At 52.3% G+C, this 15,547-nt stretch overlaps 9 protein-coding genes across 9 annotated transcripts; 5 read left to right on the top strand and 4 right to left on the bottom strand.

Moving 5' to 3' along the window:
• Window positions 1–404: 404 nt before the first annotated feature.
• Window positions 405–2,023, top strand: V1518DRAFT_408432 (uncharacterized protein). Its single transcript, XM_066902124.1, has 8 exons — window positions 405–606; window positions 714–763; window positions 827–848; window positions 955–1,103; window positions 1,164–1,233; window positions 1,297–1,363; window positions 1,423–1,471; window positions 1,525–2,023. The coding sequence occupies exons 1-8, from the start codon at window positions 576–578 to the stop codon at window positions 1,891–1,893; spliced, it is 807 nt and encodes a 268-aa protein (XP_066761786.1). The 5' UTR covers window positions 405–575; the 3' UTR covers window positions 1,894–2,023.
• On the bottom strand, window positions 1,909–3,276 carry V1518DRAFT_453121 (chromatin associated protein KTI12). Its single transcript, XM_066906529.1, has 3 exons — window positions 2,855–3,276; window positions 2,542–2,788; window positions 1,909–2,486 (listed from the first exon to the last, which is right to left on the bottom strand). The coding sequence occupies exons 1-3, from the start codon at window positions 3,003–3,005 to the stop codon at window positions 2,036–2,038; spliced, it is 849 nt and encodes a 282-aa protein (XP_066761787.1). The 5' UTR covers window positions 3,006–3,276; the 3' UTR covers window positions 1,909–2,035.
• A 70-nt stretch (window positions 3,277–3,346) lies between these two features.
• V1518DRAFT_408443 (Tubulin/FtsZ, GTPase domain-containing protein) lies at window positions 3,347–5,166 on the top strand. The gene is made up of 4 exons (XM_066902125.1): window positions 3,347–3,460; window positions 3,514–3,536; window positions 3,608–4,737; window positions 4,791–5,166. Exons 1-4 carry the CDS (start codon window positions 3,453–3,455, stop codon window positions 4,968–4,970), a joined length of 1,341 nt encoding a protein of 446 aa, XP_066761788.1. The 5' UTR covers window positions 3,347–3,452; the 3' UTR covers window positions 4,971–5,166.
• Window positions 5,167–5,173: 7 nt separating this feature from the next.
• On the bottom strand, window positions 5,174–6,736 carry V1518DRAFT_369495 (uncharacterized protein; the record flags this gene model as incomplete). The annotated part of the gene is made up of 3 exons (XM_066901278.1): window positions 5,174–5,485; window positions 5,528–6,333; window positions 6,394–6,736. 3 exons carry the CDS (start codon window positions 6,734–6,736, stop codon window positions 5,174–5,176), a joined length of 1,461 nt encoding a protein of 486 aa, XP_066761789.1.
• Window positions 6,737–6,939: 203 nt separating this feature from the next.
• On the top strand, window positions 6,940–8,150 carry V1518DRAFT_8791 (uncharacterized protein). Its single transcript, XM_066906702.1, has 3 exons — window positions 6,940–7,324; window positions 7,382–7,507; window positions 7,567–8,150. The coding sequence occupies exons 1-3, from the start codon at window positions 7,142–7,144 to the stop codon at window positions 8,119–8,121; spliced, it is 864 nt and encodes a 287-aa protein (XP_066761790.1). The 5' UTR covers window positions 6,940–7,141; the 3' UTR covers window positions 8,122–8,150.
• Window positions 8,151–8,179: 29 nt separating this feature from the next.
• On the bottom strand, window positions 8,180–9,277 carry V1518DRAFT_370197 (uncharacterized protein; the record flags this gene model as incomplete). Its single annotated transcript, XM_066901314.1, has 2 exons — window positions 8,180–9,127; window positions 9,194–9,277. The coding sequence occupies 2 exons, from the start codon at window positions 9,275–9,277 to the stop codon at window positions 8,180–8,182; spliced, it is 1,032 nt and encodes a 343-aa protein (XP_066761791.1).
• A 596-nt stretch (window positions 9,278–9,873) lies between these two features.
• Window positions 9,874–10,452, top strand: V1518DRAFT_436082 (ubiquitin-related domain-containing protein; the record flags this gene model as incomplete). The annotated part of the gene is made up of 3 exons (XM_066906278.1): window positions 9,874–9,907; window positions 9,987–10,341; window positions 10,401–10,452. 3 exons carry the CDS (start codon window positions 9,874–9,876, stop codon window positions 10,450–10,452), a joined length of 441 nt encoding a protein of 146 aa, XP_066761792.1.
• A 1,024-nt stretch (window positions 10,453–11,476) lies between these two features.
• On the top strand, window positions 11,477–14,733 carry V1518DRAFT_408454 (uncharacterized protein). The gene has a single exon (XM_066902126.1). It carries the CDS (start codon window positions 11,712–11,714, stop codon window positions 14,451–14,453), a length of 2,742 nt encoding a protein of 913 aa, XP_066761793.1. The 5' UTR covers window positions 11,477–11,711; the 3' UTR covers window positions 14,454–14,733.
• Window positions 14,583–15,287, bottom strand: V1518DRAFT_408455 (uncharacterized protein). The gene is made up of 2 exons (XM_066902127.1): window positions 14,911–15,287; window positions 14,583–14,854 (listed from the first exon to the last, which is right to left on the bottom strand). Exons 1-2 carry the CDS (start codon window positions 15,240–15,242, stop codon window positions 14,749–14,751), a joined length of 438 nt encoding a protein of 145 aa, XP_066761794.1. The 5' UTR covers window positions 15,243–15,287; the 3' UTR covers window positions 14,583–14,748.
• Between the last annotated feature and the right edge of the window lie 260 nt (window positions 15,288–15,547).

The following is a 15,547-nucleotide window of genomic DNA, read 5'->3' on the forward strand; positions in this document are numbered from 1 at the left end:
AGGAGCTCAGCGGCAGGACGCAACACAAACAGCGAGGCGCTGTGTCGAGTCGCTGCGACGCACGAGTCGCGTTCTGTTCGTTCGGCGGGCTCGTGTTTTCGTCATGACCCGCACGCGAAATTTCGCGCCAATCGCGACGGAGCACAAGTGTCGCGTGCGTGCTGCACCTGCAGCCGCAGCTGCGTCGTGGCGCGTACGACATAGTGCGACACAACGTCACAGGGACTGTGCGCAGAGCAAGTGCGCTCGCTTGCAGTCTAGCGTGTCGTGTGCCCAGCCACGGCCGGTCGCGCCCTGCTCTCGCCACCGCTGAAGGGTTAGGGCTTGTGAAATTCGCCAAACTCGCCCGCACGTGCCACGGCTTCCGTGCCAGTGGCTGCTTCTTCGCACGGCTTCCGTGCGCTAGTCAGCTGCGCTGGAAGCCTGTTCCCGCTGCGCCGCTGCGAAATTGCAACCGTCTAGTCTCCGCCCCGGCCCTCCGATATCTTCCTCTGTCCGGCCCGGCGCCTTTGCTGCGGGTCCCTCTTTAATTATTAGCCTTCGCTACGCGTCGCCCGCACCGACAAGTCTGATTCATGAGTGCCTCTGCTGCCGTTCTCTCTACTCGTGCGTTGCCATCTGATTACTGCTGCACTGCACCCTGCTCAGGGAGCGAGTCATCATCCCCGCACCCAGCTGGGGGCCGAATTATCTAACCGCCCCTCCACATTTAGCACAACCGTTTAAACCTGGACGCGACTACAACCACGCGGACGACGCAGAGGTGTCTACCATTCCGTGATCTTCGCCTTTTGTTTGTTTTTCGCTGACCTCAGGATGTTTGTAGTACGCACGACTGCGAGGCCTAGGTCAGTGCACTGTTCAGATCCACTACGAAATATGTCGCTTTCAATTATCCGACACCTCGCTCCACTTTTCGCCAATTTGCAGTGCTTACCTACGTTGTGTTTCTAGCCCAGGCTGCTTATAAGGCGCGTTCGCGATGCTACGACGACGCTCATGAAGCCTATCAGCGCGGCGACGGCGCGGAGGCCAAACGTCTCTCGGAGCTTGGAAAAAAACATGACGCCGAGATGGATGACTACAATGCCCAGGCTGCTGCCGTAAGTGGTCATTTCACGCGGTCCCTTGTGCAGTCCCTTCGGTGTTAACGTCTGTTCCAGTTCGTGTTTCGAGCGAACAATGCTGATTCTGACGCGGATGAGATTGATCTTCACGGTCTATACGTCAATGGTATGCTCAATATTGCAGTTCACATATTGCAGCTCCCGGACCCTAACAGTTGTGCTCAATCAGAAGCCGAAGAATATTTACGCCAGAGAATCCAAGCTTGCAAGGCGCGTAACGAGGATCATCTAGAAGTGCAAGTACACCACTTCTGCACGACCTGATGCCAATTTAGATAGCTAACTTCATCCTTAGCATCGTCGGAAAAGGTAACCACTCCGTGAATGGTGTTGCCAAGCTGAAGGTACCGCGAACTGTACACCTCCCAGACTTGCACCGGTCTAACATTCCATCCAGCCCGCGGTCGAGCGACTTTGCCAGGAGAACAATTTCCAGTACGCGGTTGACGAACACAATCTTGGCGTCGTGATCATCAACTTCCGCCAGTCCGGCGGCTACCAGCCAATGTCGTCCATGCCGGTGCAGCCTAAGAAGGGCCGGCACAACAATAGTTATACGTCTCGCCCTGACGCTGCTTACAGTCCTTCGAACGTCTACCCAGCTCAGGCGCAGCCGCAGTATACTCAACAGCAGCAGTCCAACCACGGTCAGCAGTCGTATCCAGGACATCCACAGCAGCAGTTCCAAATGGAGCAACAGCAACAGCAGAAAGACGAGAACATCCTTATGGTCTTTTTCAAGTGTTTTGTCAAGTGCTTGTCTTGATTTTACGCTCTATTTGCGAATTCGTGTATCTAGTGTATTATATGTAGCAGCTAGCTGGAGTGTAAGTTATGAATACTTTTTGGATATTTGAATGTGATGCGGGCTTCAAGCTCGATTAACACTTTCCTAATCTAAGTAACTCCTATTCATTTGCCTGAAAATTCCGATTCAAAAACTCCACAAACGCATCTCTTATTCTCGCGATATCCATCTGCCGTACTTTGTGCAGCGAGACAAAATTTCGCTTCAGTCGTTGCAGCTGTGCCGAAGATACCGTCTCCATTGGCAATATGAGCTTTACACCACTTCCGCCAAACTTCATTTCCAAACCTGTCCGGCCATCATTCTGCGCTTCCGTCACGAGTTTGACTATTTCCTGTGCTTGTCTGTCTAGTTGATATACGTAGTCGCTCGATGCTGCTGGTTTGAGAATGGTGGCAAAGTTCGGCGGCTTCGGTTTCGCATGAATGATAGAATCGTATAATCCAGGAAATAGTACTGATATGTTATCGGTATACACTATTGTATACAACGGCGAGTCCCATCGGTTCATGCCGTTCGGCTCCTCATACCGAAAAATCAGAGCATCAATTCTGCAACATGTCAGCGCGTCATATCACGGTGAATGTAGAACTTCCAGACACTCACAAATCGTCATCCCATATGGTCCTATCTTCCCCTTGTCGCTTCAAATTCCAAGACTTGCAAATTTCTGTCGGTGTGCCCACGTGGACAACCGCGTACGTCGTTTGTTCGGCCTTAGCTTCGCAAAAGATTTGGTATCTGTATCCCTTGATGTAATTCAACCCGTCGACTATTACGATAGTTTCCCTTGACAAATGCCGCTTTAGTGCAGACATCAACGTCGCTCGCGCGGTTTTCTCTGATTTCGCATCTACGGGTGACGTCAACACTCGATCCTCCTGATCTCAGTTCGCCAGCTACCGCACATCGTGCTTACCTCTGTACACGCTCTTCTCTATTCCAAACTCGCTATCTGATACTAGCACCACGTTCCTGTCAGGACACCGCGTCCGAAATTCTTCTGCTATCTCACGTGCACGCGTAGACTTCCCCGAGCTTGGATATCCAGTGAGCAATATGAGCGGCATCTTCGCGTCACTTCTGCTATTGCGTTGGGCAAGCAGCTTATTAAACTCCGCTGTTGTTCTCCAGCGGCTGTTCCCAGGCCAAGATCAGTACCAAATAGTTTCGTTCAACTCGTTGCGCGTCGCTAATGCAGTATCCGGCATAAATTCGTAATCGTATCGCGTCGTCCCGAGCACACTTCGCAAATTTCTCGGCACTCGACGCAAATTGGGAGATGAGAAAATTTAAGGTTCTCGGCGCTCAGGGAAAAATAAAGTTATCGACCGTGACAAATTCATTCCGCTGCTGACGTTGATGGCGCGGGCTTCGTGCCATTGTTGTTCTGCGTCTTGTGGCTTTGCTAGCGTTCGCGCAACGACGCGTCGCGACGAGCTTCTGCTGTCGGCTTGACACACTACAACCATAGCAACTGTTAACCGGCTTCTGGCTAGCAGTACCAGAACTTCATCATGCCCAGGTCAGCGGCGCTATTTTATCTTTTATATAAGCGCTATTTCTGACCCACTGCAGGGAAATTATTACTATTCAAGCAGGTACAAGTTCGCGTCGCGATTCGCTCCGCAGCGCTCTGTCTACTTATCGCCTAACCGTCACACTTCTGCAGGACAATGTGGCAATCAGATTGGCAGCAAATTTTGGGAACAGCTGTGTCTTGAGCATGGTCTCAGTCCCGACGGCACGCTGCGGCCAGATCTGCCTACAACAACGGCAGATCGGAAGGATGTTTTTTTCTACCAATCCGACGACACACGGTATATACCCAGAGCTCTCTTGATCGACTTGGAGCCGCGCGTAGTAGACAGTATCATGAACTCCACATATGCGCGAATGTACAATCCCGAGAACATCTACACTGGAATCGACGGCAGTGGCGCGGGAAATATCTGGGCGTCCGGATACGCCTCAGGCGAGAAGTTAGCAGATTCGTTGATCGACATGATTGACAGAGAAGCCGACGGAAGTGACTCGTTGGAGGGATTTATGCTACTGCACTCCATCGCAGGCGGAACTGGCAGTGGGTTAGGCTCGTTCCTGCTCGAACGGCTTAGCGATCGGTATCCAAAGAAGGTCGTCCAAACATACTCCGTATTTCCTGAATCTCAGCAGGCATCTGAAGTTATAGTACAGCCGTACAACAGCTTGTTATCGCTGAAGAGATTAACCCAGTTTGCGGATGCGGTTACTGTTCTCGACAACGTTGCGCTATCGCGTCTCGCGGTGGATAGTCTAGCGGTGCAAAACTCTACGTTCGACCAAGCAAACCAGCTTGTCGCTACTGTGATGTCTGCAAGCACCACAACCCTGCGATATCCTGGCTACATGCACAATGACCTCGTGTCCATTTTATCGAGTCTAGTGCCGACACCACGGTGTCACTACTTGACAACTTCGTATACGCCGTTCACGCCTGATCTCGTCAACCAGGCGAAGAGTGTTCGCAAAACCACAGTTCTCGACGTCATGCGCCGGCTCTTGCAACCGAAAAACCGTATGGTGTCAACAAGTCAATCGGCGAATTCCTGCTACATCTCTATTCTCAACATCATCCAAGGTGAGGCAGATCCGACGGACGTGCACAAGAGCCTACTCAGAATCCGGGAACGAGGTCTTGCATCATTTATACCATGGGGACCAGCGAGTATACAAGTTGCGTTGACGAAGAAGTCGCCGTATTTGCAAAGCTCGAACAGAGTTAGCGGACTCATGCTGGCGAATCATACAAGCATAGCTTCTGTATGTCTTCCCTGTTCTGTCTTATTACTAATAATCTGCTAACTCAGCCACAGTTATTCAAGCGGATATTGGATCAATACGACCGTTTACGCAAGCGCAACGCGTTTTTGGAGTCTTACAAGCGAGAACCGATGTTTGCCGACAACCTCGATGAATTCGACGATGCACGCGAAGTTGTCGCGGATTTGATAGCCGAGTACAAGCTCGCGGAGACTGCAGACTACTTAGCATAGCAAATGTGAGCCTGTGCGCGCAAATATGACCAATAATTTAACATTTCTATCCTTTGTATGATTTTCGCCATCAATATTACTGTAGTTACATGTGCTCTACTTGAAGCGATTGGGATAATCATGTGAACGCAGAGATGTGAACATTGTATATTAAATTTGTTCTTCCATGAAACAATGCAAACTGCTGTAACTACTCCGACCTGCTACGTTAGATTCGCTACTGCACGACGGCTCTTCACCCTCTTGTACACTTTTGCATTGTACCTTCTGTCCTTTTCGGGAAGAAGAGTGCGCGAATACCACCGTCCTTTGATATCACCACCTTCAATAACCACTTCGTCATCGGGGTATAAAATTATCCAGCCTCTGTCCGCACCGACTCTGGTAGGCACAGTACGCCTTATGTATGGTGCATTGCCAGAAACAAACAAATCGCCACTAATCCACAACTTCCCTTCTTTGACTGCTATCTTCTCGATAACCATGATCTCCTGTGGGGGGTTCTCGCTCTTAGTCTTGCCAAACGGTTTAGAATTCGTCGAGTGCGGAGATGAGACTCCTGGATCATCTGCCGCCGGCAATACGCAGATCGCCTCTCCACACCAGATCTTTTCAGCGCCAAAAAATAAACCGTTATATAAATCACCGTCTTCAGGGTTCGAGCCAATCTTGTCGATTGTCGACCATGAGGATACAATGTCGAGGACCTTTGGGATTTGGCATTGACTTGGATCGCGAGAGAGCCAAGGAGTGAGTTCCGATTCGGCAATGTTAGGAAGCGCTTCCCCCGCTCCGGATACTCCAGACAGCTTGAACGCAAATATGCGATAGCCCTCGGTCTCCCATTCTAGGCGGTACTCTCTTTCATCCTCGTCGTGGAACGACGGACGCGTGATGATCATTGCCGGGATATATCCCTTGCCGTCGGCGACTCTGTACCACACAATCTCGCCGGGTCTGTACCACGCCGCGCCGATTTTCTTGTCCTCACGTCGTTCCATCTCAGCTAGCAGCTTTCGCGCTGACAATTGAACCTCGGATGTAGTCATACGCTGGTAGGTGACTAAGTGGCCACGGCTTTGTTCGATCGACCGCTTCCGCGACTGCTCGCCTTGAATCCCCATGCCGTCAGCTCTGCATAATTTGCAGTCGCATATCGGTCGCTTTTCCGGCGCTAGATCGGTGCATTTCAGAAGCCATATCAGATGAGGAGCGAATTCTATTGCAGAACGGAATTTTTTTCCGGAGGGATGCCCGCAAAGGCAGGTTATGGTACGGTCCTTCTGGGTCTTCGGCTGTTTGTTGGTGACATGGTCAAACAACGCGTAGTCCTTTGGTAGGTCATCCAGCGTGATGAGGTCATCTGCGTGTCTGTGTATTAGCTTGAATCCCGTAGTAACAGAACGAGTTCAACACTAGCCACCTTGGTTGATATCTCCTAGCTCTAATTTCAAGTTATTGGCCTCTAATTCGTCGACGACGACCTTCGCAACTCGGACGAGATAGGAACTTAGGCGATGATCAGACCGGTCAAGCCGAGTGTAGTAATAGATCGTGCCATCCTTTCGCAGATCTTTACTAAGCGCAGTCGGAAATGTGCTCGCATTTCCATCGGAAAACTCCACGTGTATTGACTTCACGCCTCTCGGTCGTGCGCTGAAATTAGGCGGGGCTGCTGCGGTCAACGGGGTAGTTGAAGACGTCGCCGAAACTGTTGCGTTCACAGCGTACCGACGTATGTCGTCGTTCCGCAGAGTAGACGACATGCTAAAGGCAAGTATATAGGAAGGATGGTAATTCTGGGTCACTTATTGCTAACGGTATTGCCAACGGTAACGGCAGTCCAATATGTTGCTGGTACGCGCGAGCCGGTGAACTGCAGAAGCATGTTCCGGCCGCGAGGGTTGCCGAGAGCTGCTTGTTGCCACCAGCTAGCTCACTCCAGGCGAGCGTTATGCATGCGCAAAGTATATCCTGCGCGTCGAGGTGCTATTCGTAGCCTGTGGGCTGCGTGTAGTGTGTGCTGATGTGTAACTTCAACCTTTGGAATCGCCGGGAATCACGAGAAGTTCGAAATATTAAACGGCATTTGGCTGCACTCGAGAGCCGCACTGCTCATTTCACAGGCGCGCAGCCTATTTCTAACACCTGTCTCCCCTCGAGCAACAACAATGTCAATTCGCGACCTATCCACCGTTGTAGAGCAACTCTCACAAAGCGCGGAGATTCTTGAAAAGCCGACGAAAGAAGAGTATGAAGGGAAGTCAGTTTCAGAGGCGCTCGACGTGAAAGTCCTAGAGGACGATGCATTTACTCTATTTCGCGACTCGATTCGGCGGAACATTCTAGTCTCGGTAAGAACCTCAAACAAGTGATGGGAAGTACCATATTGGCTAAAGAGTACTCAACAGGATCTCGACTACGCCCGAAAACTACTTGCTGCAGTTGACAACACGGCAACAGATCAGCAGTCTGTGCAGAGCGTCGCAAAGGCGACGATATTCTCGGAGCGCAAGAGGATACGAACAGTACAAGATGTATGTTACCACGAAATTTGCGAGTACTCTAGCTCGAAAATGCTAATGGCCTGCCCCAGAAAATCGTGGTCATTGACGAGAATCTATCAAGGCGAAATGGTCTTCTGACGACAGCGCTTGCCTACAGCTCCCCATCACCAAATGGTTCGACAGATAAAGATACTGCCACAAGCACTGGCGAGTCAGCAGGTGATATTTCGATGGAGGCAGAAGACTCCATGCTGTCGATGCCGTCAACACCCTTGCCACCGAATGCAGCGTTGAAGAACGGACCTCTTGTTCCATCAGCGGCTCCTACAACGCTGGAAGATCGATTGGAATATCACCGACAACAGCAGGAGTCACTGTCGACTGCATTACTTGCGCAGACGGCTTTGCTGAAACGAAACGCGCTCGCTCTGGGCAACAAGCTAGAGTCAGACAAGGACGTCGTCACCAACGCAATGAACGCTTTGGACAAGAACGTCGACAACATGAAGCGGACAGGCGGAAGGTTAGCACAATACCGCGAGACAAATGCCATTGGATGGCGGTTTTATATTGTGAGCGCGGTAGTGATGTTCCTGAGCATGCTAATGGCATTGATTATCATCAAGCTGTTACCGAAATGGTAATTCACTATCGCTTGTACTTTCTTTGCGGAGTTGGGTATATTTTTGTGTGGGTTAAATACTACTTTGATGTGTTTGTCTGTTGTCGTGGGCGGAGGCGTCTGCGTCGTGCGATGGCGAGGTCTTCAATGTCAACCGCGAGGTTAGGCTCTTGAGCAAGGGATGAAGATATAGAATCCCTTTTAAGCTTGATCCGAGGTTGGGAGAATGACTTCCCCTCAGTCTTTACCTGAATTTGCGAGCCCAGCTCTTCATCAAGCTTCACCTCGGATTTGACGAGTGTGTGCGAATCCAATTCTTCGTCATCAAGCTCTTTGGCAGGCCTCTTTAACCGATTGCCCTTCCTTTTATCCGCGGCACAAAGTCCAGTACCTGAAAGAAGGCATTCGTCGCATTTTTTTGATCTTGAGCCGCAGATCGTCTGGCCGAAACCGACGAGCATTGGATTAGTTTCCTTCCATTGCTCCTTTGGAACAATCTGCTCTAGTTGCATGCGCGCAATCTCCGGAGTGATGGTAGGTTTGCGCGGTATCGGGAATACAAGTCTGAATTGTTGGGACAGCCGTAGAACATGAGTGTCGACGGCCAGGCCATATTCATCACTTGTGGCTATGTCAGCTGTGCCTTGTTCGCTGAGCTCGCTGCTGGCGCCACTATTCCCGGCATCGGCGTATGGCTGTGCGTTCTGTAGATAGAGAATCCCCATTTTTGGGCCAATTCCTGCAAATGTCTTGACAAGCTCTTCAAGTGTGGTGGGGATCTTTTCATCCAGTGGTCCGCCAGGAGCGAGCTGCGCGGCAATCTTCTTCATATAGACGGTCTTCTTGGCGTGAAATCCGACTCCATGTATTAGATTATCCAGAAGCGCGTCATCAAGAGAAAGTATCCGCTGTGGTGTAATCTCGAGAGGGTGGAAGTGGTGGCGGATGTTTTGCACTGCGGCGAAGGTGTGCTGATCTTTTGTCTGCGAAGAGAGCAGCAGAGAGATGAGCACCTGCAAGTTTTGCGACTGTTGAGCCGGTGACAAGTTAGCATGATACACCCAACATAGCAGTAATAGGAAGAGAAGGCATACAGCAACTGAATTGTTCTGGCGGTTGTATTCGGGGATAACGTGGCAGCCCATCTCGTCGACAGGGGCCGCGGCGCGCGCGCGCATGTCGAGGACGAGTGCGCGAACTCGGAGCCAGCGCTGGCGCAACATCGCGAGACGCGGTGTTGGCACATCGGGGACGTACGTAAGCAGTGAGCTGACTGCCATGACGGGCGTGCAAAATGATGTAATTCGAGGTGAGGGCGGCGCGCGGAGTGCGGTAGTTGTCGCAAGAGTCTGCAGCGAGGGATCGATTTTCGCAGGAACGGTGCGGCGTGCGACACGGCTGCCGCGGCCGGTGCGCGGGGGCCACTGACGAATCAGGGGCGCCGTCGGACGCTAAACCGGAAACGGTGCAGCGCTGCAGAGCGCGGGGGACGGGGTGGGGCAGCGTTGCTGGTTGGTTGTGGAGTACGGACCCCTCGGCGCTGACGCGGCGGGAGAGTGGCGGTGTCGCCACCGGTGGCGCAGCAACGTCTGATAGCGCCGTGGAAGGCGAACGACCAAACTCCCAAGGCCGCATATAACTCCGCAGCTTCCCGGCCCGGGCCCACACGCTCCTCGTCCGCCGTCCTCCTCCCCGCCTGCTGCCGCTGCCTCTCTCACTCGCAGTATATCTCCCCAAATCATCTCGTCCAAGCACTTCAGCAGCTTCAGTCGCCATGCATTTCACCGTCAAGACCGCCGATGGCAAGCGTATGTACTTTGTGTTTCATTCCGTGCCGATCGCGAGCCACGCAGCCTCAGCCCACCATTCGTCCTGACACGTCTGCAGTCTACGCCCTCGCCGCCAGCGAAGCCGACACTGTCAGCCAGGTCAAGCTTTCTATAGAGGAGTCCGCACACATCCCCGTCTCTATGCAGCGTCTCGTGTTCGGCGGCAATGTGCTCAAAGATAGTTCGCCCTTGAGTGAGTGTGGCGTCGCCGAGGGCGCCACCGTCAACCTCGCGCTGCGGTTGCGCGGCGGCGGCCCCGCGAAGAAGCGATGCTCGTTTAAGTCGTGCTCGTCTGCGCCGCTGCGAATCGTCGGCGACTGTTCATTCTGTGACGGACACTTCTGTGCAAAACACCGCCTTCTCGAGGACCACAAGTGCACCGGTCTTCAGGACTGCAAGCAGCAGCTGCATGAGTATGTGACCTGGTCGTCCTTCATCCCCCCACCTATCCGATACTAACAATTCATTGCAGACGCAACGCGCTCAAGCTGCAGCAGGAGCAGACCGTCGCCAGCAAGGTGTGAGTGTCTTTCAAACCGGCCTCGTGACCGGTATACGTGTGCGCGTGCCGGAATTAGTCACGCACATATATGCACAGCCGCATCGGACGAGGCCGTCTAACCAGCACACTACATCCACACCAGCACATACACACATCCCCTCGACTTTTCATCGCTTCACATCTCACATAACTTCTACATCTCCTTTCTATCCTCCATCTTTGCCATTCGATCTCTCTCATCCATCCACCATGGTCTCCTCCCGATCTCTACCCAACTCTCTATCTCCCGTCGCCTGCATCACGTCCCGTCTCATTATCTATCCTTCTAGACCCCACATCATATACGCATATATTTATCACATATATGTCTTAATTATTTTAGCGACAGTGATCTCCTCTACTCGGCTGCGGCGTTTGCGTTGTGTTAGTTTGTGCCTTTTTTGTCGTGTTATTGTTCTTTGGTTTCTATATTTGTTTTGTTTCCTTTTTCTGTTTCCGCCGGTTGCATCTAATAATACACACCTGTCACGCATTCCGGTGGTGGTACTGCGCTCTCAATTGAGACGTGTCATGTTCACGCTTCCTCCTTATTGACCACTATTCGACGGCAGCAGCAACACGTTTTGTTTATTTACTTTACCACGGTGTCGTCGTTTTGGGGCTCTTTAATTATTTTCACGGTCGTTTTCGTCATTTCTGTCTGTCTGATTTGGTTGGCAAGAGTACTTGCGTCTTGGTTTTGGCTTGCTACATATATTCTTGCGTCCGGTGCCACGGTTGTTCGTGTTCATGTCTCTTCGTGTTTCTATTTGTATGTCTAGATCGCCAAGCAGAAGGGGGAAGTCTCAGTTCAGCTAGTAATGCGCATGTATAGTCTATGATCTGCCTTAATGGCGTACTCTTTCATCATTCTGCGCGGAATGCAGGTTTACATCATCGTGCTTCATCATCTTCTGCGATGTTCTTCTCGTAATGCGCAATGACGTATGTCGGCGCCTAAGAGCACGTGCCACTCTAGAGTGCGGCGTGTACTCTATATTCAGTAAGCTTCGAGAAGCTGCGGCTCAACTTGTTGCGCCGCTCTGAGTACGGCGCGTTGTCCCCAACAGATCCGCGGCGGGACGCGCTGCGTTTACGTTCCCGGAACAGCTTCAAGAACATACGCCTCAGGGCTCATCGTCATTGCGCTTGCCCTCCTTCCCTCTCTCTCTCCGGGGTCCCGCTTATACATATTTCTTCCATATTTTCGCTACGCGGGCAGCGACACCCCCCTCGCCCAACATGGCGCTCGCGACGTCGCCGCCGCAGCAGAAGCCGCCACCGCCCCCCGACGAGGCGTCCCCGCCGATCCTCTCCCCCACTCTACTGCCATCCCCCTTCGCGCGGTTTGTCTCAGCCGTCTCGCGCTCCTCCACCATTTCTCTCCGCCTCGGCACATTTTTAGTGGAGACCATGCTCAACTCCGCGCGCATAGGCACAATCACCTCTGTGGACGTGTCGAAACGCGCAGTCGAAAGCCTCGTCTTCAAGGCAGAGGAAGATATCCCGGACGGGACCTCTTACACTTCTGCCGGCGTCGCCGCCATCACTAAGACTGCCACACTTGCGCAACTTTTTGCTTCCGCGTCGTTCCATTTTGCGTCCTCGGCTGTGACAACTGTGAGCAGTCTAGCGCAAGACTCCGTACACATGTTTGACAGCATATTTGGCTCCACCGAGTCCTCGCGTGCCATCGCAAGCATTATTTCACTGATTCGCCGCGAGCTGGGGGACGGCGCTGGCATGTATGGTCTTGTATCGGGACTGACGTGTTTTTCTATCCTCCAGGCGCGTGGTTGGAGTCGCAACGTGCGCGACATCGAAATGCGCGTTCTGTGGGACGTTGTTGTCCTGGATACAGGTGAGACACGCACTCTAGAGGTGAAGAACCCGCGCGTTGATCTCTACGACGAGCTTTCGGTTGTTCAGCACATTCCTCCTAGCGCGGAGGTTCTCATTAATACAGAAGAAGTCACTACCAAGACCACGACTATCGAAGTCATCGGCGCTGCTTCCGACACTGCCAGGGCCAGCATCCCAGAGAATGTGGTCGTCCTGGAGGAAGATGCAGTGGATGCCCGCGATGGCGACAAACGCTACCGCGTTGTATTTCAGACCGTCAGCAAGCGGCTTAACCGCAAGCGTGGATCTGGACAGGAGTTTTCTGAGCTCACGAGGCCTACGCCACCTGGCCGTCCTCACCATCAGTCATTGTCGGAACCAGCTTCTTCCTCGTCCTCTTCGTCTCAGCAGTCCCGGGTTTACGAAATCGAAAATGAGGGCGAGCACGAGTTAATGGAGATTGACGGGCTTGGCCGGCCATCCGTTGAGGGCTACCGAAGCCAACCAGGCTCTGTCAGTTTCGATACCGCATCGCTCATTGACAGGGACGAGGTGTCTGATGGCGTTCTTGGGATACAGGTACAGAAGGATAGAACGAATAGTTTGCTTTGTGACGAGTCTCCGGTGAAGAGTTCACAGTTTGATGAGTCTACCGTGCCACCAGATTCACCTGCCGCCGTCGCTCGGCGCGTGTCCACAAGCAGCAGACACCATTCCAGCAAGCGGATTTCACATATGTCGAACGGCAAAAACGGCTCGCACCGCCATAACTCTACATCAATGGCCAACGGGATTCAGGACCGAGACCAGCAGAGAGATCTACACATCAGCACGGATCTTGGCAACTCTGTCGGTACAACTGCAACGCCGTCGTCGGCAAATAGCAGAGCGCTTAAGCGGCGGGCGTCGACACAGTCGTTCTACACAGTCAAGACGACGCAGTCGCAGACCTCGCTAGTTCTTGACGCGACTGAGGAGCCACAGATTCAGACCTTCCCGCCTGGGCATATATGCCATAACATGGCCAAGTACATGCGATTCGCTTCTGCATCGTATGGTCAGTCATTTATGCGTCTTCTCGGTCTCGGAATCGCGGATAAGATGTTTCCTTCTACGGACTCGCACCATGCTGAACACCACGCATTCTCGAGCCACACCGGTATTGCCCTTGAGAATATCCTACTATCAAGTTTTTCGGACGCTGCGATTGACCGGTCTGGCGGTATCCCGCTGGTGCATTTCGTGGCGGTAGATCATGTCAACAAGACCGTGGTGCTTACTATCCGCGGTACGCTTGGACTCGAGGATGTGCTCACCGACATGACATGCGAATACGAGGAATTCCAGTGGCAAGGGACGACATATAAAGCGCATACTGGCATGTTAAAGAGCGCAATGTTGTTGAACCGGCCTTCGAGCAGAGTGCTCATGACGATCAAGCTCGCACTACAGGAGCGGGGTCCAGACTACGGCTTGGTCATTTGTGGACATTCCCTAGGAGGTGGCGTGGCAGCGTTGCTGAGTTTACTGCTGGCGGAGCCTGGTCCCAACAACGAGTTTGTTACATCGACGAACTCTTCGCTACCGCCCGGACGAAAGATTCATAGCTACGCGTTCGGCCCACCAGCGACAGTGTCATCGGACCTACGACGCGTAATGCGTGGACTCACAACTTCGGTGATTTATGGCCTCGACATCGTTCCATGCCTGTCACTTGGCGTCCTACGCGATCTCCAGAACGTCGCATTAGCGTTCAAGGAAGATCACCGGATTGTTGCGCAAATCCGAAGCCGCGTATTTGCGAAACTAGCATCGCGCACTGGTGCATTTTTTGATGCTCAGGACGATGAGTATCTCTGGGACGAGCTGTGCAGGCTCCGTAAGCGGATGCAGAACGAGAAGCTCGTCCCACCTGGCGAGGTTTACCACGTCACTACGAGCGCGGTTTTTGAGACACATGACGGTCGCACGCGGCGCGCCACGCGCGTGGTCGGACGCGTCGTGCTGGATGTCGACAAACGTTTCCGCGAGCCTGTATTTGGCAGGGGTATATTCCATCACTCACCAGTGTACTACGAGCGTGCGCTTGAGGTTCTTGAGCGTGGCATATGTGAGGATGAACCTGAGAATGTTTTGGCGTGATAACTTTTTTTTGTTTTTTTGGACCCTGCATGCTGGTTTTTTTGGTCATTTTCATTTTGGTTCCGTGTGTACTATGTTCATTAGGGAGTTTATGTTCTTTGCATTGTGGTTGCAAATTGCGACTGGATGTATATGAGTATGTGAAGACAGTCGGTCATCTTGAAGCCGTTGTAATAGTTTTAAGCTACGGCATAACTTCTTGTACCGTACAGTACGCTTTGTAACGTGATGTAAATAGGGCATTAAGCAAGTATAATAATGTACAGATTTTTTTTTTCAATATTACAGAGATATTTTATCGTCGGACGAGGAGGTAGACGTTCTCCTGCTTGAGCGCGGCAAGCTTTTTGTAACCACCCTCAAGGCAAAGAAGCAGTCCGCCAAAGGAGATGTACACCGCACTAGTGACGATTAGTGTTAGAGTATGTCGAGATAGGAGAGAATAAATCAAGCATACATGTTGTCACTCTTGCCCTCCTCAAACTTGTACACAGTGCCGTACATGACGTAGTCATAATCGTCCGCCAGTCCGCGCTCACCGGGCTTGGGCTCGCGCCAACCAGATGATAATGTTGAAGCCGCTACATCGCCATCAAGGGCTAGAGATTTTGCAATGGCGAGGGAGAGTATCTCGCCGACGGAAACGGGGAAAAGCTCTGTGTTGAGGTCGAGGGTGAGGTGGATGTCGCGCGATGTATTTGAGGACGCAGTGATGCGAGAAACGCGGTCGTAGCGTTTGTCGTCAAGAGTAGCGACTGTGAAGAGGTCGTCAAATAGTGGTGCGGCCATGTTGTGTGCGTTGAGTCTGTGGCCTGGGTCCTCCTCATCCTGCTCTGCACTCGTGATAATCTCTTTTGGCTGTCAGGCTGTGCAGCGTGGCTGTGTATCACCGCCACGTAAGCGAGGGGGTATTGTGCCATACGGCGCTGTGAGCTGCGGGTCCGGTACCGTGCGTGCAGCCCTGCTACACGACTTTGGCTAGCCTTCGTCGCCTGTCGTTGCAGACGTCTCGGTCTCCCACCCCTCCCACCCCTCACTCTCTCCCACACTATCCCTCGCATATCACTACCATTCGCCACAGTTCTCGTGCTGTG

Source organism: Limtongia smithiae (assembly GCF_038497785.1).
Source record: "Limtongia smithiae strain NRRL Y-17922 unplaced genomic scaffold V1518scaffold_1, whole genome shotgun sequence".
Taxonomy (NCBI): Eukaryota; Fungi; Ascomycota; class Lipomycetes; order Lipomycetales; family Lipomycetaceae; genus Limtongia; species Limtongia smithiae.